Here is a 23596-nt window from a genome sequence, read left to right on the forward strand (position 1 = left end):
TCCTACAAAATTTTTTTCAGAAGCGACACACTCAAAAACTATTAACACTAACCTTGAACCAATTTAAAAGTGTTCCCAAGAATGTGCTAATAATTAACCCATCTAAAAATGCACATAAATTAGTATTCCATTTCCAAACCCAATCCCAACTGTGCCGTGCATCTGCGAGCGTGCACATTGCCAAAGCTGCCCAAGAGAAGCCTGTCTGGAGGCAGGGATTTGCACAAGCCAGCTTTGAATTAACAACCCCTGGAAACCACGGTCTTAACCGCCCTTGCCAAACAAAGAGCACGCTGCTGTGAGTGCCGCACATTTGTAACAGCAGTGGGACTTCATGTTACATTTGCTTAGCAGAAATTCCTTCAAAATTTAGATCTGCCCCAAAATGACTGGCAGAGGTCAAACAGGCCGGCAGCTTGCACAGCACATTGCCTTGCCCATCGGCCGACACCACTTGAAGTCCACGTACTGAGAAACCCTTTGCTTTACTGCCTGCTGCTGCAGCAGTTTTTATGTTTCTTGTCCCATCCTACCTTTAAAAGCTGCCTCCTTTAACAGTTAAAATAATTTGTTTTGTTTATTAGGATCATTCCGTGTAGCACCCTGAAAAGTAAATTTACTGAGCTAGGGCAGCAAAACAGACGTCCCTTAGTCCCTCACATGCTTTTCACAAAGCAGTCCACAGTTAATATGTAATACTCTCTACCCTGCTGAGGAATACTTTTAAGGTTAAGTAGGGGAGAACAGAGAAAAGGAGATAAACTCTACTTATCCTGAGGCACAGGAGTTCAATATAGCAAGATCATTACTATGAAGCACAATGCTCCCATGCTATTCAGCCTGTCCTTCTGTGAAGGTCTTCATTAATTGTGAATTATTTTACATAAAGGATCCTAATGTTCTTCAAAACAGCGGATTAGTTAAGTGAAACCCCTCAAAGGTGACCCAAAAGTATACACTAACAAAAATATCTCACTATAAAACACATTCAATACATTTTCAGACACACAGACTGCAAATCTATCTGCAGCAGCGCAGGCTGCACAAACCCAAAGGTCGAATAAAGAGCAGGTTAGCACAGACTCCCTCCCGACTGCCAGCAGCCTGCTTCTCTTCCTCCAAAATCCCCCGAGCCCTGTGTTTATAAGGGTTATTTTTCAAGTACCGACACTGTTAAAGTGCCACCTGAGATGGGACTTAATATACATATTAAATAATAAAGCTCTTCTCTTGCAGCTTTCCCTTTTTAGAACCACTCCGCAAGGTCTGTAAGGCATCTGTCTACAGACAAGGCTCCCTGCGAGACACGGGGTAAGGGATGAGGCTGGCAGTGCCCACCGGGAGAGACGCAGAAGGGAGGGAGCAGCTCTGGTGTTGTATCCTGATTTTCAGTCGCCTTACAGCAAAGGAAAAGCGCTAACCTCTGCAGCAGCACTGAGCACGTTGCTGAAACATGCCAGCAAGAAAAGTGGCAAAGTGCTGTCACTAAGGAGACAGGAAAGTAACAGCAGCGGCACAGTCAGATTATACCGATACGCTGGTGCAGGGCACGCGAGGAGGTGTAAGCGAACACTTCCTCTGCCGTACAGCAGCTACAGCCAACTTACCGTGAAGATCATCTGTGCCATAAGACAAATATAACCCTCCTGTGTGTTTAGTCTTTCTGCACGGGGATTTGCAATGCAGATCAGGCAGTACTAGGCTTGAGCTCCTAGCAGCAGTGTCGGGACTGCCCAAGCCAAAACAGGCGAATTGTCCATGGGACAATTCTTGAAGACTGGCCGTTTAAAGACTACACACCTACATTAGATGTCTTTGCTCGACATAAACAAAAAGTTTCACAAAACGTTAGTCTGCAAATCCAAACCATGAACCAGCAAAATGGCTTACTTGCACATAACATTGTAAATTCAAAGCTTAATTTACTAAGCAGAAAAAACGTCCTAGCTTAACCTACAAGAGACTGGATTGCTTCCAGTCAACCTTGTTAAAAATCAGCTCAGATATCAACCTGATGTTGCAGCTGGGAGCATCAGAATAAAGTAGCACAAAAGGCAAGAAATTATCTGCAGTGTTAGAAGACACTCACTTTACAAGAGAAGGGGAAAGAAGAGGCACATAAAATCAGTGACATAAGTATTATGCACAACAGAGGAAAAGCATCCCAGGCTTTTTCTGCTTAGAGATTTAACAAGGAATGTACAGCAGTAACTGCACAAAGCTACAAATCCCAAAAATACTTACATGTCAACATCCTTTGTAAAACAGCATGACAGATCTGTTCAAAATTGACAAATTAAGACCGTTTAGAGTTCAAAAGAGCTACAGTTATATGCAGAATAAGTAAATTGACTCAAAGTGGTTTGTCCCTCTTAATTTAAAGCTTAACTTTTATCTGAGGCTTTATGGTAGAATAGATACAATGGACAGAAAGGCAAGCATTTCCCATGCTTACCAGCATTCCATGCCTCACATTCAAATGGAAAAAAAAGAGCAATCAAGGTGAAAACAAGGAAGCTTAAAAAGCCCTTGACACCTCACCTTGGAGAAATTCTCTATTAAAAAAAAAAAAAAAAAAGTGTCTTTGTTCCGGTTTCAGCATTTCCTCCTCACCCGCTCCACCACCTGGATCACCACTGTTTCTTTGTTGCTCTAAGCTCACATTTTTTTATACTCAGCAAGGCACAGAGGTATATGATAGAACTACTTTTTTAAACAGCCGTTTGTAAATAGGTTCATTTTGTCCTTACATAGGGGACCTTCTTGAATTCCAACTTCCTTCCCAGCTCCAAAGTTTGCTGAAAGCCATTCTGAAGAAACACAATCACAAAGTCTGCAAATCAAGAAGGAAATCAGTGTTTCAGCATCCCCTTTCAATAAAGGTCACTGGCTCTTTCTCCTCCCCATCTCAGTCTCTCAGCAGGACTAGTGTCTGAAAAGCCTCATTCACTACACAGCAGTCAGCAGGAATCATTTATTTTCTTGGAGTAAAATTACTCCCAGGCAAAAGACCCCAGAACAAAGGATGGCAAGAAGCACAAAAACTTAAAGAATTATAAAGACTAAAGAATTTTCAGGTCTCTGTTACCACTGCAGAACTCATACGGTTGTTACCTGACCAACTGCACTGGTCCAAAGGTCTGATTACAGCTCTTCAATCAAATTGTGTAGTGATTTTTTTTCTAAACAAAACCACAAAATAAATAATAGAAAGTGACAGGGGGGAAGATGGAACTGTTAAATAGTTGTGGTCCAAAATATCTCAGACACTTTGCAGGAGTATCACACTCTCAATATATCATCCCCGGCCCCATACACCTCGCAACTACACTTTCTTGTGATACTATAACTCAAAGGAATATAGAAATTCCAAACCAATTATCTTTTAAGGGGAAAAAATTGCTAAATTCGCCAAATATAAAAATACATATTCCCCTCACCGAAACGAGTAAGAAAATGCAAAGCGAGGCCTCAGTTCTTACACCTCCAAACTTTTGAGCTGCAGAGCCCTTGCTGCAGGCTGGGCGGACCAGCAGCCGGGCACCGCTCCACCAGTGCCCGTTCCTTGCCTGAGAGAATGCACCCAGCTAGCTCCACATCCCCGGAGGAGGAATCCGCCTGCTGACAGAGGCCACAAAGACTGCTGCACAGCCACTCCACCACCGCCGGGGCCGACGGGTTGCTGAGAACAAAGAAAAGCACATGCAATTCAATCCTTCCTACTTTCGTAGTACCCGGGGGTTTTGCTCCGCCATCCGCTTGGGCTCAAGGAAGAGCCATCTGTGCAGGGCTCTGCCCCACATGTGGCATTTCATGTCTTTAATTTTGGACCAGCAAGAGCTTTATTTGCTTTACAAAAAGCTTCCACAACAAACACATCCAAAGGAAAAAACACATAGGAAATTGTGTGTGTTCAATTGTTTCCTCATCTGTGACATTAAAGTACTTCCATTGTAAAAGTTCTGCTAGAATTCCAATTTTTAAGATACTTGGATAGAAATGCCTAAAAAAAAAAATAAGCTCTTGATCTATCCCTTTGCTTTCCTTACATTTGAAGTACATTGGGTACTGAAGGCTTTTTTCCTATCCTGTTAGGAGAAAAGTAAACCAATGTTTAAGGCCTAAAGGTTCACTGTAATATTCCCTCGACACCATAAGAAAACAACCTGAGCCTCACAAAGGATAACTGGTTTTAGTTGTCAGTGCTGTATCAGGGGGAAAAAAAATAAATAAATCAATTCTTAGAATAACTATTCTCTGGAGATTATTCTGCCAAACCTTACTGAAACGTAAGGTTTTGTGAAGCCAGAAGCACACAGCTCTTGCAAAACAAGACTCGTCGTCAAGATGAGCACTAATTTTTACAGGCTAAATGAGAGTTTCTCCAGCAGATCTGGAGGCACAGACAGATGAACTGAAGGAGCTGGGTTACCCAGCCCGTTCCCACACAGTGCGGTAACCACCCACACGCAGCCATCTGCGCCACTGAAACAAAGCAGGAGATAAAACATCACCTAGGATGGTCCGCAGCGGTGGTTGTCACCCAACCGTCTCTCTTCATATTGCAACTGATGCAGCAGCCATCAGACAACCAGCCACCACACCTTAAGCTGTGCTAATTAACCCAGAGTAACCTCTAAAACCCAGGGTAACTTCTTAAATCGTGCTAATCTGATCACTTGCCAGCATCTGACTATATTTGTAGTCCAGAATACTCATGACTAATCCCCGATTACATTTCAATAGGCTTTAAGAGATTAAATACATCTGCAAACCTATAAACCTCTGCTCACCTCTCCAGCAGCTCTCCCAGTCCAATGATGTCACCTCTGTGCAGGTGCCACACAGCTTCCAGCACTGGAGGGTCCTAACGAGATGGCACAATTAGGTCATAGTCTGCGTTTTGCTGTTAAAATTAACATATGGCTAACGTAAACTATATATAACAGTATAAAACTAAATTATGTTTCTTCAAACTATCCAGAACTTATTAAAATTTAAAAATTACAACATAGGAAATACCAGATGAGGAAAGATTATATTTGATTTTTCCTTCCTACGAATTTTGAATGGTTTAGGGTTGTAAATACGTCATCATTTTAAATTTTCATGGTCAAGGAATACATATATCCATCTTTGTCCCCCTGAAATAATGCTTATGCTGCATATTCAAAGGAGCAGTGGATATCCCAGAAAGAGGTGATACCACTAAGTTTCAAGTCATGTTAATTCAGATCCAGAAACAGATTAGAGAATTATTCATTAGCCTACTAATTGTTTATTGGTCTCTGTGAAACAAGTTTGATGCTCAAATCCATTTCCCAACAGGAGCTACACAAAGAAACACTGCAACAGTACGGGCAGAGAGGCCGATGGATGCAGAGGAAAAACCAACACCGCTTGGGCAGTCCTGAACCTAAACGCCAGGCTCGCCGTCGGCAAAACTGGCACTAGGCATTGCTTCTGTGCAGATGAAACTGCCACCCTTCGTGCCTCCCTGCAACACCCCTTCCAGCTCCCACCTGGAACAACATGTCCTGGAGAGAGCCCTGTGCCAGCAAAACGGGACTCCAGGGTGCACCTGGCAGGGAAAAACGTGCAGCAGGGATTTCTGCTCATTCCACCCTCCATGCGGAAACGCTCCAAGATAGAAACAAAATCTTCACACCTTGTGAAGGAGGAGGTAGTTGGGAGCCTTGGCCACACAAGCCACTCAGGAGAAGAACCCCACAAGGTTTCTGCAGCAACCAGCAGCTGCCTGATAGCATGACCCTAGACTCGCCCACATACTTTGTCTTCGACAACCTAATTCTTTACTGTAACAATCTCCATTACACTGCAGCACTTGATCTCCGTGCCTACCTGAGAACAAGGAGATCTTAATCAGCCTACAAAACACACAGGATTCTATTTTCAGCCCAGGGTCGGATATTTGAGACTAGAGCATGCCTCTCTATCCTGGCAGATCTGCCTCTTCCTCCCTTCCCACCAGAGCAGCGAGCCACCAAAACTGTCCTGCTCACAAAAAGTCCTTAACTCTCCTTAATGCACCACTCACTTATCCTAAGAAAACAAACCACCCAAATGGAAGCAAGACAACACATTTGTGAAGCAGTGCAACCTCTCATCTGCTATCCTATTTCTCTCAAGCCATTTTCTGTGTGTACTCACTTAGGCTTATCACCATTCCCAGATAAATAGAGCGGAGAAGCAGAAAGCCAAAGACGCACTGAATATTGCTGGCAAAGCACATAAAGGACTTCTGGGACCGTGCCACCCCACAGCCAGCTGGGAGCTTCAGCACTGCCTGGATCGATCTGGATTGCTTAGCCCAGACAGCAAATTTACATGCCAACTGATGGAGAGAGTTATTGGCATAGTTCATTAATAACAGTAAGGCTAAATAGGAAAGAAAACGATACCCCCAAAGCTTCTATTAACTGCAGTGTCACCTCAGGTAAGTTTAATCCCATTACCGTGCTGTAACTCCAGGCACCGTATTGCCATGCTCTTCCTAGCTGGCTCCTGGTAAGAACGAGCCATGCTTAGTACAAATGGAAAGCGTTAGACATCTCCTTCAGAGAGGCAAGAGTGCTGCTTGCCTAGCTCCCCAAAAACCAACGCTTGATGACCAAGATGCTGTTAACCCTCCTTTGTGGCAGTTTCTTATCAGAAACAGCCACACAGTTTCAATAATGCACCTACTTCCAAACCTCTATTAAGTCCTCTTCAAAAAAACCAAATCCTGCTACAGAGGCAAGGAATCTCCCCATGAACTTGCCTTAAAATAAACAAAAAACCTCACCATTTATAATTCAGTTCATGCTTTTGAAAGGTCAGAAAAACCACAGTCATTCTCAGGAGGAGTTCACCAGTGCAGTCGACCATGAGCAGCGATGAGCAGTGGCAAGATGGCTCTAGGTCACCAAAAAAAACGAGGGGAACTGGATGTAAATCACAGCACTTCACTGGTCCACTTAACAGTTATCCCTGGCCTTCACTGGCGAGGAGGGTTGAAAACATACTGCTAGATCCCACAAATGAAGTCTAAATGGTCTGTAACACGGCAACATTTCTCCGTGAGTTCTTACCTTCATTTTCCACATTTCTTGACAGAAGAGTGAGCGACAGAACACATTGTTTGCCAGCAAATCCTTGACCGTTTGAAGCAAGCAAGACAACCTCTTCTGGAATCACCCCAAAAAATAAAGCAGAAATAATTTCCTTTCCAAATAATACATTGTTAGAAAAACAATTTGTTGCTTTTCCCTGTTTTCTGCTTTTTAAAGGCTTGAATGGGGGAGGGAATTCATGGGAAAGGCCCAAACCTTTAATCTCAAGGCTGAACTAAAGGCAGCCGGGCTGACAGCAGTGACACCTGACAGCTCTTAAGAGGTGACCTGAGCCAGCTGCCACGGCACAGCTTTTGTATGGATGGCCATCACCAGGCCTGGCTACACCGCAAACTGAGACAATTGATAAAGATGGAACCGCGGATAAGAGAGACCAAACCGCGCCAGGGAAGGCTGAGGTACACCAGAGGTGATAACACAGGATCTGCTTAGACACACCTGTGTAACGCTGAAAACTTCATTTCCAAGCTGTAAAAAACAGCCACTCTCCTCTATAGGAGAGGAACACCATACTTCTGTGAGCATATCGGACACATAAATGAATAATCGGCCACTCAGGTCCTATGTGTTTGGGCGACTTTATCAGAACAGGTAAACCGGATTTAAAGTCAAAGCTAACATTACTGTTTTCTTCATAAACTAAATGTAAACCTTTTCCCTTACTCTCTGGTCCACGTTCAGCAGCGGTACTTGAGAGGGGCTTGCAGAAGCCTGGCAGATCCGCTCGATGTTGGTAACAGCAGTTTTGGCTGCCAAGACTGCTGCAGGTACACCCAATCTCGAGGCCTGCTCCTGCAGAACAGAGACTAAAGAAAAACCAAAGCAGAAAGTTGTCAATATGGGAGAAAAAAAGGTTTGAAAATGTGGCTATGAAGACACAAGTCCGAAGTGTTAAACTCCGTCCAGCACAGGTGTCATTTGTCACAAATCATTTTTATTTCCACATATCATTCCTTTACTGTACATAAAACAGGGTCAGAACAGCCATGGGCAGAGGTGGAATATCCTTGCTAAGCAGATTTTTGTATTTTAGTCTTGTGGGGCTCACAGTAACACTGTCAAATAATCATATATTTAATGATTACACCTTGCCAGCGGTGTCATCACCAGACAAGTAAGAAGTGAGTAGCCAAATGGGAGACCAGAACAACGAAAAGAAAGTAAAACTGGGATTGCATTTAACAGGCAGAAATTCAATACATAATGAAAAGTTCTTTCCCACGTCTGTCTCCAACAGATACTCTTTCCCTCACCTATAAATGATTCTGACGATGCTTCCTGGTGCTCTACACCATCCTGTCCACCTGGCTTGACTGAGTCTTCCACCTGGAAGCCAAATAAAAATGTAACAGTCTAAGATACCTATTACACACGTTTACAAACCTATTCCCTCCAGAGCATACTGAGCAGCCCCAGCATTCTTGGGGGCTGGAGCAACTGAAGTGAAATTAACAACAAGCTCCTCCATGGTTGTGGCAAACCAGAGATTTCAGGGCACTTTACAAAAGACCTAAGTACAGTTATCTTCAATTTATGCAGAGCAAAGAAGATACAGGTCAAAGTTACTTGTCCCTAGTCGCCCAACAGATCAGCAGAAGCACCAGGAACAGAATTTCTGTCTTTCAAGTCCTTCTGTGAAGCCACACTGACATAAATATTTGATGAAACATGTCAAAATGTTGGATCCTTCTCTGGTTAAATTCCCTTTTTTATTTTTATGAAGACAAATATTCTGTACAGAAAGAAACATCTTTGTAGCTGAACTGTGGGAAGTATTTGAATTGTCTATTCAAGATATCAAAATCAAAAGCTCTCTCTGGTACATGAGAGGGTAGAACGTGACCAGGTCAGAATGATGGCTCAAGTGTCTATATACGTAAATGACACAGGTTTTCATAAAGACAGTCACATTAGACAGAAATGCTTGGTAATTCAGAGAAAACCCAATAGTCTCTCCTGATTTTTTTTTTCCTATATAAACAAGAAGCCAGATCTGACCCCAAGAAAAAGGTGCTGGATTTCCTTTTGCTTTTGTCCCAAATCCAAACCCCTGCTTAACCATCTTTAGTCTGTAACAATAAAACATAGAGGAATGAAGGGAAAAAAATAATTCATTTCTGCAACACAGGCCTCTCAACTTCAGCTTACTCCTACAGTGCTGTTTTTTCTTTTAATTTATTGTGAAAATTGCATTCCTGGGACATTCATTCTACAGCTGCCCTAGGAAGGGCCCTGTTGGATCCAACCTCCAGCTGGGATCTCCCATGATAACCAGCCGGACCACTACACCCTGAACCGCCCACTCCTACCTCCAGAAGGAGGTCATTCAGGTTCTGATGGTGATCCAGAAGGCGCAGAGCCGCTTCCTGGAGCTCTGCTCCGCTCCCAAAGGCACTTTTTCGTTTCCTGGCTCTCCCTGCTGAGAAGTTTGGATTTCTTTTATAACCAGAGCTTGCTCCGAAAGCCCCCCAAGGACACCTCCCTCTCCCTGCTGCTACAGCACGCGTCACCGACAGGGCAAAGGCGTCCCCAGTCAGACCCTCGTTAGCCAGCAGCGTGGCAGGAGAAGCGCAGGATGTTTCTGTACGGTTTGCTATGGGCAGCTCTGCAGATGAAGCCCCACAGCCTTCAGCACAAGCAGCCCAGTGAAGCCAAAGCCCTGCCAGGCACTATCAGCCATCGGCCTCCGAAGGCCCTCAGCCCAAAGCAACCCTGTCTGCCCTGACACACCCACCCCGGGACAGGAGCCGCGGCCGGGCCACAAGAAGGCCACCAGCCTTTGGGAGAGGGCCCCTGAGAGGAGCAGGGACAGAGGGGCTGAGGCGAGGGGCTGGCAGGAGCCCAGAGCACCCCACAGAGTGGAGGGGGGGGGGCGGTGCATGGGGGCGGAGAGGGGACATTCACCCCTCCCTTCCCCTCCGCTGCCCAGGCCAAGAGCTCACTCAGAGGAGCCCCGGCGCCGCCTCAGCCCGGACCTACCCAGCAAGTCCCGCCACGTCCTCCCGCCCGGACCCGCCATGGCGGCGACCCCCGCCCGCTTCCCGCCAAACAAACCCGCCCGCCCCGCGCCGCCACTGGCTGCCCGCCGGGGGAACCCGCCTCCGCCCATTGGCTGGAAGTGCGGCGTGGTCCCGCCCACCCTTCCGCCACCTTGGTAGTGGCGGAGGCGGGGGCTGCCATGTTGGGGAGGGCGGTTGGTGTCGATCGGGGCGGGGGCTGGGAGGGGGGTGCAGCCCTTGTGTCAGGCGGTGGGGCGGGATGTGGGGGGACACGAGGGACAGGCTGGGGTAGGGCGAAAGAGGGGAACGCACTCTACAAAGGCAGCGTGTGTGGGACAGGGGTGGGTGGCCCAGGCCCAGGCTGCAGCCAAGACATGGCCACCAGGAGAAGGGCTTTCCCCTGACAGGCCCTGAGGGGAAGCCGCCCGCCTGGGGCCCGGCTGTGGGGGGCTCAGCACAGCGGGGACAGACACCCCCACAGACCGGCTGGGCTGGCACGGTGGGGGCTAGCAGCGGCCATCTACCGCTCCAGGACATCCATCACCTCTCAGGCCTTGTCCCTGCAGCATCCCTGGGACCAGCTCCTGCCCCCAGCCCCGACAGCCACAGCGTTTCCCTGCTCCCAGCCTGAATCTCCGTGCAGACACTCTCGTGGTGAAACAGGCCCCTTGTAGCCCCGCTTGCCTCGGGGGCAAGGGCGCTGCCTGCCCCTTGTGCCACCCAGGGAAGGGGACAAGAGGAGGCTGGAACTCCCATAGGGAGAAATCACTAGCTGCACCCAGCCAGGCATTGCTGGGGACAATAAAGGTTTCAGAGGGAGCAGCAGTATGGAATTCCCACAGGGATTTTCCCCGGCCGCCTCTTATCTGATCCTTCCCGGAGATGAACCACTGCTGGTTAGCTGCCGTTGGCATGCCCCGCAGATGGTTCAGGGAGTAATTCGTTAGAACGTTGGCAGCCTGAGCAACCCCGGGTTATTAACGAACAACCCCAGGTTATTAACGAACAACCCCAGGTTATTAACCGTCAGGAGGCAAGCTTCTGTTTGCAGACGTTTAAAATGCTGTGCTGGAATTGGCTGCGGGATGTTTTTATTGTGGCGCTGGCCCCGTCAGCACGTGAATCAGCAGCACTCGCTGCCCAGAGCTGGAGAAAACCCTTCCCGGCAGCGCTGGTGGGATGCGGGGCTCCGGGTCTAGTACAGACAGTGCGATGGGCTCCCGCAGCCAGCCTGCCACCGGGTCGGGGAGGCCGCAGAAAGTCACCACAGCACCGAATCTTTGGTGTGGAGACAGCGGGTTAAACCCTTTCCAGAATCATGTTTCTGAAGTGCTTTAAAACCACCCTCAAGTCCGTGGCAGCCCCAGGTTTTGGAGGGGCACATCAAAAGAAGGAGCATTTGTCCCCTCTGCCCTGGAGCCAGCAAAGCAAAATAAAACCCCTCCCTCAGCAAGGCTGCCGGGAGGGACATCTGCGGGGGGCTGGGTTTGCAGATGGTGGGGTGGCCTAGGCAGGGGAACGGAGGACAGGGTGACAGCAGGGACACAGGTGGGACTGGGGCTGTGGGACGTGGCACCTCTGTGTTGTTCCTGGGAAGGCACAGGCAGGCAGAACATGGAGGGTGAGGGGAGCAGGAGAACTGTCGCACTGGGGGTCAGTATGGAGGAACTGAAGGGAGCTGGACTGAGGTTAGAGCCAGCAATTAATGTGATTAAGAGGCCGGAAGGACTCATCTGCAATAGAATAAAATATTTGCATCGGGAAGGGAAGGGAAGGGAAGGGAAGGGAAGGGAAGGGAAGGGAAGGGAAGGGAAGGGAAGGGAGGGGAGGGGAGGGGAGGGGAGGGGAGGGGAGGGGAGGGGAGGGGGACCTGCCTCCAAACATCTTGGAGATAAGCAGGGAGGAAGAAAAGGAATTATTTAGCGAGGTACAAAGAGGTAAAAAGGAGATTGTGGGATGGGGCAGGGAAGGTAATTTCAGCTGGAGGTGAGGGGAAATCACCTTCTCTGTGAGCTGTGCACCACACAGCAGCCCCAGGGGGCTGAGATGACCTTCAGCCTCAGCGGGACATGTCCCAGGAACACGGGGGCTCAGGGCCACCGGGATGTGCCCTGTCCCCTCCTCCCTGAGCGTCCCCGCAACAGAACAGTAAATGTCTCTGTTATCAGTACTGCCAGCAGGTCTCTGCAGCCTCGCTGACTTTCTGGCCTGCAAAGAGCCATGCTCGCTATATTTAATCCCTCGATGCATTATCTGTGATGTACGCCAAGTTAATGCAGTCTGCTCAGAGAATTGGTTTTAATTAAAATATTAATGAAGAAGACTCTAGAAAGGAAAGGGAGCTTTAACCAATGCTCTGTGATTCATTGTCTCTGCCTCTCCAGCCCCTGAGCCTTTGCGGTGCCTCGCTCTTCTCCTGCAGCGGGGCAGAGCCGGCAGCGTGGGACTGGGTACGGCTGCGCCAAGAGCGGGGTCCGGTCCAGAGGTGGTAACATGGAGCCGGCAGCTCTGGAGGAGGGCAGGGAAGCCAGTGGGCTCGCTCCCCTTGTTCAGAGAAAGACTTGGCCTTGGCTGTTCACACCTGGACAAGACGAGCGCCAAACCCACAGAGACCTTTGCAATAAAACTGACTCGGCAAGGCAGACGGCTTTGCAGAATCCGGCCTGGTCTGTTCCAGCATCACACCCATGAGGCCACCCTTGCCTGGCAGGAACACGCTCATCTGTGTCCCCCAGGTTGAGGACAGGGCTGGCCACCAGCACTCGCAACCCCACGGCTTTCATCAGGGACGCGGATCAGGGCGCTCGTGCTCCTCCAGAGGGATCACCTTTGGTGTGGGTGGCCCTGGCAGCCCGTCTGACACAGAGCTCAGGTTTCTGGGGAGCTCCAGAAGTTTTTTTCATGCGGAGAGGAGATCGGAGAGCTCTTACAGCGTCTGCGCCCCTGGTGCCTGCATTGCTTGACAGACGGCGATGCTGCAGACCCAATCCTGCCCCACTCCCGGGTGTAGGGCAGCCGTGGCAAACGCCGCAGGACAGGGCTGAGCATCCCTCCTGGGGAGACTGGTGTGCCAGTCTCGGGGTGGGAGCTCGATTGACTTGGGGCTGACAGGGGCATTTCAGGGAACCAGAAGGTGTGGGAGCAGTGAGGGCTCCATACACCAAGCACATTCAGGGACTCATCTCTGGTTTGACCAGAGAAAATCCAGGGGGAAATCACCACTGTGATGGCAAAAACAAGAAACCCTCCAAGGGGGTGTGGGGAGGTGCAGCCAAGAGCTCGGCATCGCTGCTTGGAGACAGGGGCCACGCTCCACGGGGCGACATCAGGAAGTTCCTCAAACTCCAGCCACACCTGAGGCCAGCACGCAGCACGCATCAAGAGCGAGCTACCTTGTAAAACGCTCTCTTTTCATGGCCCCCAGTTTATCACAGCATCTAAGGGAAGTGGGATAGGTGCATCCAACCCCACGGGTGCTCCCTGCGCTCATCTCAGGTTCCTGCGGCTTTTAAAGGACATTTTTTGCATATGACAGATGAAACCCACGTGACTGTATTACCCACAAACAAGCACGGCGCTTGCCGCTGCAGGCTGCTGGGGAAGGGCTCTGCCCTCCATCCCGTACTGCTCTGCAACCATTGCCCAACCTGTTCATTTTTTTCCCCCTATTTATTTCATTTTTAATTATATTTCCCCTGTGCGCATATGTACATGGCCTTTGTTTGATTTTTTCCAAGACGGTAGCTTTTAATTACATCTTGATTTCATATTAATTACAGTTTTACCCAAAGCAAAGGGCTTTGTGCTTTACAATTCAAATGCACTCCCATTAATGCTGCAAGGTTGGGTTATCGCCGCCTTCAAACGCCGCGCGTCCTTCCCGCTCCTATCCCCGACGGTGCCGCCCTGGCTGTGTCTGGAGGCACTGGCAGGTGTGTGCGGCTCAGGGAAGCCGGCAGCTGGCTCGGCCCGGTGCGGAGCTGCTGCGGCGAGCAGCACGCGCAGCTTTCCTCCCTCTAAAGTCGCTTCCCGAGCAGGCTGCAAAGCCGGCTGATTACAGAGTAAATGTCGCATTCAAATCTCACTTGTTGTTGCGGGAAAGCCAGACCCAGACGCCAGCATCACAGCCAAGAGCTGCTCCGGGGGGCTGGAGCCATGAGGTTTTCCTGCGACGTGTGGATCCGGCTGGAGCTGAGGCCGGCACTGTGCTGCCGACCCCCTGCAGCGTGTTCCCACCCCAGTGATGGTGCGTTTGAGTAATCCCAGAGATGCTTTGGATCACCTGTATCTATCCTGTCACTCCCCAGATCCCTGAGCACCATGCAGGGCTGCATTTCGCAGCTGTCCAACTCTGCTCTCCCATTTCTTTCCCCAAAGATGGAGCTGGCACTGCTCAGGTTCTCTGGGACGGGCATTGGAGAGCATTTCTCTCCCGTTGGTGCTGCAGGCACCATCCCAAACTCTTTGCCAGAGGTCTCTGGCCCCGGGGCAGCCCTTTGGCCATGTGGGATAGACGAGTGCCCGTGTGCTAGCTCTGACCCTTTCCCAGCCCTGCCAGCACATCTCTGGGATTGGCCCCAGTTTATGCTCATGGGTTAATGGAGCTTAGACAGGGTTTTATGCACCTTCCATCATGGAAATTGGAAGCTCATAATGACAAAAGCTTTAATTTTCTCTGTCTGACCTTTCATGGCGGGCCAGCTGCCCTTTCTGTTCTGCCAGGACTGTCTTGCCCACCCCACGGGTCTGCAGGGACCTGTTGGTGCCTGGCCGTGAGCCCACCATCGTCACTGTGCCACACCGGCCTTTCCTGGCATCTGTGGGACATCATCCCCCCACACCGCGTTCCCATGGGATGTTGTCTCCATAGAGACCCCAGCTCCTCATCCTGGAACATTCAGCTGGCTTCTGCTGCTCCTGCCCGTGCCCAAACTGTGCTGCTGCATGGGGCAATCATGTCCCTACACTTGCCTGCCCCATGCATGACACGTGGGTTCTGTGGGACGGCCACCTGTCAGCCAGGCGCTTCATGCCTCTGAGCTGGGGCCGTGCTGTGTGCCGTGGCCACCCCAGACCTCTCAGGGAGCAGGAGCCATAACCACGTCCCTTGTGGGGGGGTGTCCCCCAGCACTGCCCTGCACCCCACACGCATCCTGGGCACTGCATGTTGCACCCTGCCATGTGCCCTGCACCCTGGGGACACCCACACCCTGCACCCTGCGTCCTTCCCCCTGCACCCTGAAAGCACTCGTGCACCCTGCACCCTGAATGCACTCGTGCACCCTGCACCCCGTGTTGCGTGCCTGCACCCCATGACCTGCACCCAGTGGTGTGCCCTGTACCCTGCACCCTGCACCCTGATCCTGTGTCCTGACAGCCCGGGTGCGCTGTGCCGTACCAAGCCGTGCCATGCTGTGTGGTACCATACCATGCCATACTGTACCGTATCGAGCCATGCCAAGCTGACCTATGCCATGCTGTACCATACCATACCATACCATACCATACCATACTGTACTGTACCAAGCCATGCTGAGCTGTGCCTTGCCTTGCCGTACCATACCAAGCCATGCTGTACTGAGCCATGGCGTGTCGTACTGAGCCATACCTTACTGTATCGAGCTGTGCCATGCCATACTGAGCTGTACTGTACTGAGCCATGCGATGCCATACTGAGCCATACCATACTGAGCTTCACCGTACTGTACCGAGCCGTGCTGTGTTGTATTGAGCCATAACCGTTCCATACCAAGCAGTGCTGTGTTGTGCTGAGCCATACCATACCGTACTGAGCCGAGCCGTGCCGTGCCGTATTGAGTCATAACCGTTCCATACCGAGCCGTGCTGTATCGTGCTGAGCCATACCATACCGTACTGAGCCGAGCCGTGCCGTGCCGTATTGAGTCATAACCGTTCCATACCGAGCCGTGCTGTATCGTGCTGAGCCATACCATACCGTACCGAGCCGAGCCGTGCCGTGCCGTATTGAGTCATAACCGTTCCATACCGAGCCGTGCTGTATTGTGCTGAGCTATACCATACCGTACCGAGCTATGCCGTGCCATACTGAGTTGTACCGTACCGAGCCGTGCCGTGCCGTACTGAGCCGTACCGTACCCTACCGCACCGCACCGAGCCGCGCCGCGCCCCATCAGCGCCGCCGGCCGCCTCCGTCGCCTCGCCTCCCGGTGGGCGCCCCCGGCGGCGGCGGGCGGGCGGTGGCGCAGGCGGGGCCGAGCCGCGGGGGCGGGGGCGGTCCGCTCCGCCGCCAGCCGCTCCGCTCCGCCGCGCCCCCCGCCCCTCCCGGGGCCCCGCCCGCCCGGTCCGGCGGCGGCGGCGGCGGCGGCGGCGGCGGCTGCGGCGCGCGGGGATGGGGCGATGGCGCGGGCGAGCGGCGGGGCCCCGCGGGAGCTGTCCCTGGAGGAGGTGCTGAAGTGCTACGAGCAGCCGCTGAACGAGGAGCAGGCCTGGGCCCTCTGCTTCCAGGGCTGCCGCGCCGCCGCCGCCGCCGCCCCCGCCGCCCCCGCCGCCCCGCTCCGCACCGCCGACATCCGCCTCCGCGGCGACGGCAGCGTCGTCCTGCCCGCCCCGCCGCCCGGTAAGCGACCGCCGCAACGCGGGGTGGAGCCGGCGGCAGCCGGCAGCGTCCGCGCGGGGAGGGGGTGCCGGCAGCGGGACTTACCGGCACCGGGACTTACTGGCACCAGCACCGGGACTTACCTGCGCCGGCAGGGGGTGCTGCACCGCGCCGCCCGCCCGGGGAGGCCGGCGTCGGGGGCGCGGAGGGACCCGGGGGTATCGGCAGCGGGAGGGCACCCACAGCGGCACCGGCGGGAGGGGACGGGCACCGGTGGAGAAGGACCGGTACCGGTGGCGGGGGATGGGCAGGAGAAGCGGCATCGGCAAGGGGGGGACGGGCACTGGCGTCACCGGCACCGGCAGCAGGGGACGGGTGCGGTACTGGGGGTACTGGCTGTGGAGGTGCGGAACCAGAGAGACTGGGAGGATGGGCGAGAGGGCCCGCACCGGTACCGGAGGGCAGGAAGGCGGCACTGGCACCAGCCGGGATGGGGGTGAACCCCAAGCTCTGGCCCTGGCAAGGGGGAGCGGCATTGGCCCTGGCACAGCCAGGACCATCACTGGCACCATGGCTACTAACGCAGGCCCAGTGACTCGGGGGTCCAGGGCTGGTGTGGCACCGGCACCAGCAGGGCCCATGCGGGTGGTCCAGTGAGGCCAGACCCGGGGTGTGGGGGTGTGCAGGGTGCCCATGGGTGCGGGGCTCACTGGGCCAGGATCCACCGTGGGGCTGCAGGACACTGAGCCTGTCGGGACAGGCGGGACACACGGCAAGGACAGACCGGCAGACATGGGGACACGCACCTGCACGCACACGGGCACACCTGCCCGAACACGCCTGCACACTCAACCCCGCAGGAGTTTCCCCGCAGGGCCCCAGCCCTCACCCTCTCCCGGCCCCCGGGAGCGGCGGTTTGGGCACCGCCGTCCCTGACCTTCGGACTCCCGGCCGTGCCCTCTCTGCGGGTGGCTGGCGCTGCTAGGCAGGGCCGGGGCGGTTATGGGCTCTGTAATTAGGCTCGGCCAGCTGCCAGCAGCCATGCCGGGTGGCCCGGCGCGGTGAGGAGCACCCCTGCGCCTAATGAGAGAGCATCCGCGGATGGCGCCCAGTGCTCGGCGCTGTTGGATGCTGCGGGGCCTCCCCGGGCAGGGACAGGCAGGGATGCTGCGGTGTCACTGCCTGTCCTCTCCCATAGCCGGGCAGGGACGCTGCGGTGTCACTGTGTGTCCTCGCTGCCGGTGGCCAGGCAGGTGATGCTGCTGGTGGCAGGGAGACAAGCACGGAGCTGAGACAGGGGGAGATGGGAGATGGAGAGTGGGGCACAGGCAGCCCACAGGGACCGGGGCACATGGATCAGGGCCACGCAAAGGCACAGCACGTGCCCAGGGCAGCTGGGCATGGTGTTGTCACACCAGATCCACCGGTTGCACATGGGAATGGCCCCACACCCTTCCCTGAGCCACTGCGGCTGCTGTGCCGGAGCCAGTGTCACTGCGCTGCCTCCTGTACCCAAGTCCCTCCTGTGCCAGCCTAACCCATGTCCCCAGGTGCCTGGCCTGGCCTTCCCAGCAGGTGCTGGGCTGGGTCCATGCAGCCATGGCTGGCACACAGCCGGCACACAGCCGGCACACAGCCGGCACATCCCCGCGGCTGCCGCATCGATCAGCTAAATGGAGAGCTAATGGCCGGCGCTCCCCTGGGCTGGGGAAGCAGCTCTGCGTCCAGTATTGGGAAAGAGGAGCCAGGGGCCCTGGGGCACTGTCCTCAGGGAAGCTGCAAAAGCCACTCCTGCTCCTCGTCCTGTGGCCGTCCAGCTCCCGGGAGGGTCTGAGCTGCCCATGAGCGTGTCCTGGGCTGTGTGTGGGCACGGTGCTCTGTGTGTGTGTGATGCTCCAGCTCTGCTGGCTCTGCAGTGGAAAGCAGCATCTTTTGCTGGGCACAGCCTGTCACCGCAGCCCACAGTGGGCACTGGGGCCGTGTCCTGAGGGTGATCTGCCAGTACTTGCCGCACCCTTGCCTGCCAGTGGCCACGCTGCCAGTGCCCACACTGCTGGTGCCTGCTCTGCCTGTGCCCACGCTGCCGGTGCCCACGCTGCCGGTGCCCACAGCTCAGAGGGGTACAGCGGGCATTGCCCTGCAGGTGCAGAGCTCTCAGCTCCCTCCAGCCCCAGGGGTGAAGGGTAAAGGGCTGACCCTGCCACCCGCAGTGTGCCTCCCGGGCCTGGCCGCAGGCAGTGGGGCCGAGTGGCTGGTGCCTGTTTGGGCTCGTTGCCCAGGGCTGGCAACCTCTGCGGTGCCTAGCGAGGCCTGCCATACTTGGCCGGATAGGAAGGGCAGCAGAGGCTGCACCACCATCTTCCAGCCAGCAGCGCCTGATGCTGAGACTCCACACACAGGTCCCTGTTGTCCTGTGGAGCTGTGTCCTGGGACCAGCTCAGGATGGGGATCCTGGCTTGGGATAGGAGCTGCTGGGAATGGGGCCCACTCAGAGTGCCCACATCGGGTGCCCCACAGCCGGGGCTGGGTGGATGCAGCATCCCCGGGGTGTGGGATAGGAGGTGACACCGAGGGGGATGCCCAGCGTGGGGCTGCAGGTGCCAGCGGTGACTCTGTCCTTCTTCCCCCAGACCTGGCCCCACTGCTGACGCCCTCGGCCGAAGCCCAGGTAACGTGGGGGCTGGACGCCTGCCTGGCCCTGCTGCAGCTTGCTGGTGACTTGGCCTGTCTGCCATCGCACCCCGGCACAGGGGTCCCTGGGTGGGCAGTGCCACCTGCCCCGCTCGCCCTGTGGTGATGGTGGTCGGGTCCTGGGGCACAGCGGGGGGATGAGACCCAGCACCGATGGCTGGGGGGGAGGGTGAGGGGCAGCCAGTGCTGGCTGTGCGTGCCGAGGGGCTTCCCCTGGTGCAGCCGGCGCCGTGGTCTGGCCGGGACACAGTGGGTGCCGTCTCCCCGCAGATGGTGCAGTCATTGGGCTTTGCCATCTACCGGGCGCTGGACTGGGGGCTGGACGAGAACGAGGAGCGGGAGCTGAGCCCGCGGCTGGAGCAGCTCATCGACCTGATGACCAACAGCGACTCGGAGGACAGCGGCTGTGGCACAGCCGACGAGGGCTATGGGGGGCAGGAGGAGGAGGAGGAGGGGGGTGAGGGGCCGCCGCGTGCCGTGCGCACCTTTGGGCAGGCCATGAGGTGCTGTGCCGCCCGCCTGGCCGACCCCGCCGAGGCCCAGGCGCACTACCAGGCCGTCTGCCGCGCGCTCTTTGCTGAGACCGTGGAGCTGAAAGCCTTCCTCGCCAAGATCCGTGATGCCAAGGAGGTGAGCGTGGGCACCCATCAGCATGGCCGGCGCTGCTGCCTGTCCGGGGAAGCCCCTCGTGAGCCCAAAATGTTGGGGTGAGCCCGTTGCTCCCCTCTGCCCACCCCAACCAAGACTGCTAGTGCTGGCATTCGGCCATACATGCTCTCCTGGGGTCCTGTGCCGTGGCACTGCTGGCTACTGCCTGCCCCGGGCTGGTGGCAGCGGAGAGGGCTCATAGCAGGGATGGGGGTGTTTTGGGGGTGCCCGTCGATGCTGCAGCCCTATGGCACAGTCCTTGCTGGACCCTGGGTGCCACTGGGCACCGGCACAGGGTGACAGCGTCTTGTGCCACGGCAGATGCTGCAGAAGCTGAAGGAGGATGAGGAAGCAGAGGAGCGGCCGGCGGCGGAGCTGGGCAGCCTGCGCAACACCGACTGGGTATGGCGGCGCGGCCGGGCGCGGGGGCCATGCCAGGGCTGTGCAGGGGCTGACGCCATGTCCATGTCCCACCCCCAGGCCCGGCTGTGGGTGCAGCTGATGCGGGAGCTGCGGCACGGTGTGAAGCTGAAGAAGGTGCAGGAGAAGCAGTTCAACCCCCTGCCCACTGAATACCAGCTCACCCCCTTCGAGATGCTCATGCAGGACATCCGCGCCCGCAACTACAAACTCCGCAAGGTCATGGTGAGCACGGGCAGGCTGCCTCCACGCCAGCCCCCCACCCTGCCACCGTGCTGCCCTCCGGCCCTGGCACTGACACTGCCTGTGACCTCTCTGCCCTCTCCCAGGTGGATGGAGACATTCCCCCCCGGGTGAAGAAGGACGCCCACGAGCTCATCCTTGACTTTATCCGCTCCCGGCCCCCACTGAAGCAGGTGAGTGCCGTCACCAGGATGCCTCCATGGCATGTCAGTGCCCAGCCTGGGCTTGGCTGGGCACCCTGAGGGTGGTCGGCCCCAGACTGCAGCCACTGCCTGAAGCCCCATCCATGCGTCCTGCAGGCATCGGAGCGGCGCCTGCGGCCCCTGCCCCAGAAGCAGAGGACACTCCACGAGAAGATCCTAGAGGAGATCAGGCAGGAGAGGAAGCTTCGGCCTGTGGAGATGCCGTACCGTGGCCAGAAAGGTACCGGCATCCCCTCCCCGCCACGCTGGGCTGTTGATGAAGTGTCTGGCACCAGGGCAGGTCCCTGCCGTGCCGGGACTGAACCCCATCCCCGTCCGCAGGCTACAGCTCCCTGCCCTGCATCCCCCACGCCTGCGCGGGCCGCCTGGCCTCCAGCTCCTGCCTCGAGCTCTCCTGCTCCCCAACGACCACCGTGCCAGCGCGCCCGCGGCCTCGTGTCCTCCTCAAGGCACCCACCCTGGCCGAGATGGAGGAGATGAACATCTCTGAGGCGAGAGAGGGGATATGGCAGGGTGGGAGGGTGGAGGTCCTGAGGGGGTCCTCGATGTGATGCGGTGCCCATGGCCTTGCAGGAGGAGGATTCTCCGATCGCGGAGGTGGCACTGAAACGGGACCGCTCCTTCTCGGAGCACGACCTGGCGCAGCTGCAGAGCCAGCTGGCGGGTGGCCAGCCTGCACCCCAGGAGCTGGAGCCGCTGCAGCCCGAGCCCCGGCCCCGCTCAGGTACCTGCCAGAGGTCCCCATCCCTGTGCCACCCCTGTCCCCCCATCCACAGGGTCGCTGTGCCAGGCAGCATGGCCTTGCCACATTCTCCCTGTCCCCCCCCCGCCAGGCTCTGTCCCTGCCAGCTGCCACCCGCGGCCAGACAGCTCAGCACCGCCCCGGCCTGCCCTCAGCGCTGTGGAGGAGAGGCCAGAGGACGGATCCAGCGCTGCCCCCAGCACCAGCTCCAAGCACCTCTGGCTGGTGAGTGCTGGTGGTGGGGCTGGGCTGGGGACACTGGGGCTGGGGACACTGGGGTCTGGGGACACCATATGAGCATGACCATGGGCACACAGCAGCCCGGCAGGAGGGCACAAGGTGGCTGGGGTGTCCCTATGGCCTCCCCGCTCCCTTCTGCATGGGATGCCAGGCTCGAGGCATGCCATGACAATTATCCTGTGCTGTGCCGAGAGGCTCTGCCCGTGCCGGTGACACTGCCTGTGCTGGAGATGCTCTGCCTGTGCCAGGGATGTTCTTCCCATGCCAGGAGGCTCTGCCTGTGCCAGAGACACTCTGCCCATGCCAGAGACACTCTGCCCATGCTGGGATGCTCTGCCCATGGCACAGGGATGCTCCAGGTCATGCCCTGTGCCACAGACCAGGCTGATGTCCCCCCTTACCCGCAGGAGTTCAGCCACCCCGTGGAGAGCCTGGCCCTCACTGTGGAGGAGATGATCAACGTGCGCAGGGTGCTGGTAAAGGCGGAGATGGAGAAGTTCCTGCAGAGCAAGGAGCTGTACAGCAGCCTGCGGAAGGGGAAGGTGGGAGCTGGGGCCAGAGGAGCTGAATGTCACTCGCTCGGCCCCCAGCCCTCACACCTCTCTGCCCACAGGTCTGCTGCTGCTGCAGGGCCAAGTTCCCCCTCTTCTCCTGGCCTGCGGCTTGCCTCTTCTGCAAGCGGTGAGCGCCGTGCCATGCCGTGTTGTGCCACGGGGCTGGCAGGGTGGTGGGAGGGTGTCTGTGGTGGCCCCGCTCACCGGCCTCTCTCTATATCCCCAGGTCTGTCTGCAGCTCCTGCAGCCTGAAGGTAAGGGACCAGCTCCGGCTGGTGCCACTGTGTCCCTGTCCCATCCCTGCCCTGTCCCTGCCCCATCCCTGTCCCTGCCCTGACACCCGCACGCCCGGCAGATGAAGATGCCTTCCAAGAAGCTGGCTCACATCCCTGTCTACGCACTGGGCTTCGAGAGCCTCCCAGGCTCGCTGCTGGCCAAAGCCCTGCCGCTGCGGAGGAGAGAGACCTTCCAGTGAGTCCCGCAGCCCCTGAGGCTTCTTCCCCCCTCCTCCCCCTCCTCCTCCTCCTCGGGCCGGGGCTGATGGGGTGCCCTGTGCCGCAGCTCGCTCCCGGGCACGTGCTGGCGCCGGGTGGAAGAGGAGTTCCCCCACATCTACGCCCAGGGCTCCGTCCTGCGCGACGTCTGCAGCGACTGCGCCGGCTTCGTCACCGACGTCATCTGCTCCAGCCGCCGCAGCGTGGCCGTGCTCAACGCCGCGCCGCGCCGCGCCAAGGCCCGCTCCCTCTACGGCGACTCCTGGCACAAGTGAGGGCCCCGGCGCGGGGGGTGCCGGCCACCTCGGCGCAGACCCCGCTAGCGGCCACCCGGATGTACATATATACATAGGATGTATACATACAGCCTCTATATTTATATACCTTACGGACCAGGGGGAGGCGAGGACTGGCAGCATGGCAGGGCACCTGCCGTCCCTGCTGTCCCCTCCCGTTCCCACCAGAACGCTGGCACGGCCCCTGGGGGTACTGATCCTGGTGGGGGGCACCCGCAGCCGCCATTTGTCACCCCCCAGCCCTGCTTCTGTGCCAAGCCCTGGCTGTGCCAGGCAGGTGCTGGCCATGCTGGGGCGCCCAGCGCCATGGGCTGGCACGGCCGCTCTGTACGTCGTCCCCCCCCCCCCGGCTAATA

The 23596-nt window shown here is 56.0% G+C and overlaps 2 protein-coding genes across 2 annotated transcripts in view; one reads left to right on the plus strand and one right to left on the minus strand.

Annotated features, from left to right (window-relative positions):
* The window catches only part of FANCA (FA complementation group A), a 37519-nt gene extending 27355 nt beyond the window's left edge, over positions 1–10164 (minus strand). Inside the window, exons 1-9 of the mRNA XM_054200107.1 lie at positions 10113–10164; positions 9443–9552; positions 8387–8459; positions 7797–7939; positions 7092–7187; positions 4794–4867; positions 3570–3682; positions 2751–2833; positions 2245–2278 (exon numbers count right to left, since the gene is read on the minus strand). Coding sequence (XP_054056082.1) covers positions 2245–2278; positions 2751–2833; positions 3570–3682; positions 4794–4867; positions 7092–7187; positions 7797–7939; positions 8387–8459; positions 9443–9552; positions 10113–10152 — 766 coding nt within the window. The 5' untranslated portion in view covers positions 10153–10164. The remainder of the gene's footprint in view (positions 1–2244; positions 2279–2750; positions 2834–3569; positions 3683–4793; positions 4868–7091; positions 7188–7796; positions 7940–8386; positions 8460–9442; positions 9553–10112) is intronic.
* A 6312-nt stretch (positions 10165–16476) lies between these two features.
* SPIRE2 (spire type actin nucleation factor 2) lies at positions 16477–23595 on the plus strand. The gene is made up of 15 exons (XM_054199740.1): positions 16477–16730; positions 19340–19377; positions 19671–20030; positions 20370–20450; positions 20529–20693; positions 20798–20884; positions 21011–21134; positions 21236–21405; positions 21488–21638; positions 21748–21881; positions 22304–22438; positions 22510–22577; positions 22677–22704; positions 22806–22921; positions 23012–23595. Exons 1-15 carry the CDS (start codon positions 16511–16513, stop codon positions 23217–23219), a joined length of 2085 nt encoding a protein of 694 aa, XP_054055715.1. The 5' UTR covers positions 16477–16510; the 3' UTR covers positions 23220–23595.
* Position 23596: the final 1 nt, after the last annotated feature.

This window comes from Rissa tridactyla, chromosome 4, assembly GCF_028500815.1.
Source record: "Rissa tridactyla isolate bRisTri1 chromosome 4, bRisTri1.patW.cur.20221130, whole genome shotgun sequence".
Lineage (NCBI taxonomy): Eukaryota > Metazoa > Chordata > Aves > Charadriiformes > Laridae > Rissa > Rissa tridactyla.

Coding starts and splice junctions, on each gene's coding strand:
- SPIRE2 (XM_054199740.1), top strand. CDS start 16,511: ATGGCGCGGGCGAGCGGCGGGGCCCCGCGGGAGCTGTCCCTGGAGGAG. Junction 20,694..20,797: donor ACAAACTCCGCAAGGTCATG/GTGAGCACGGGC, acceptor GCCCTCTCCCAG/GTGGATGGAGACATTCCCCC. Junction 20,885..21,010: donor CCCGGCCCCCACTGAAGCAG/GTGAGTGCCGTC, acceptor TGCGTCCTGCAG/GCATCGGAGCGGCGCCTGCG.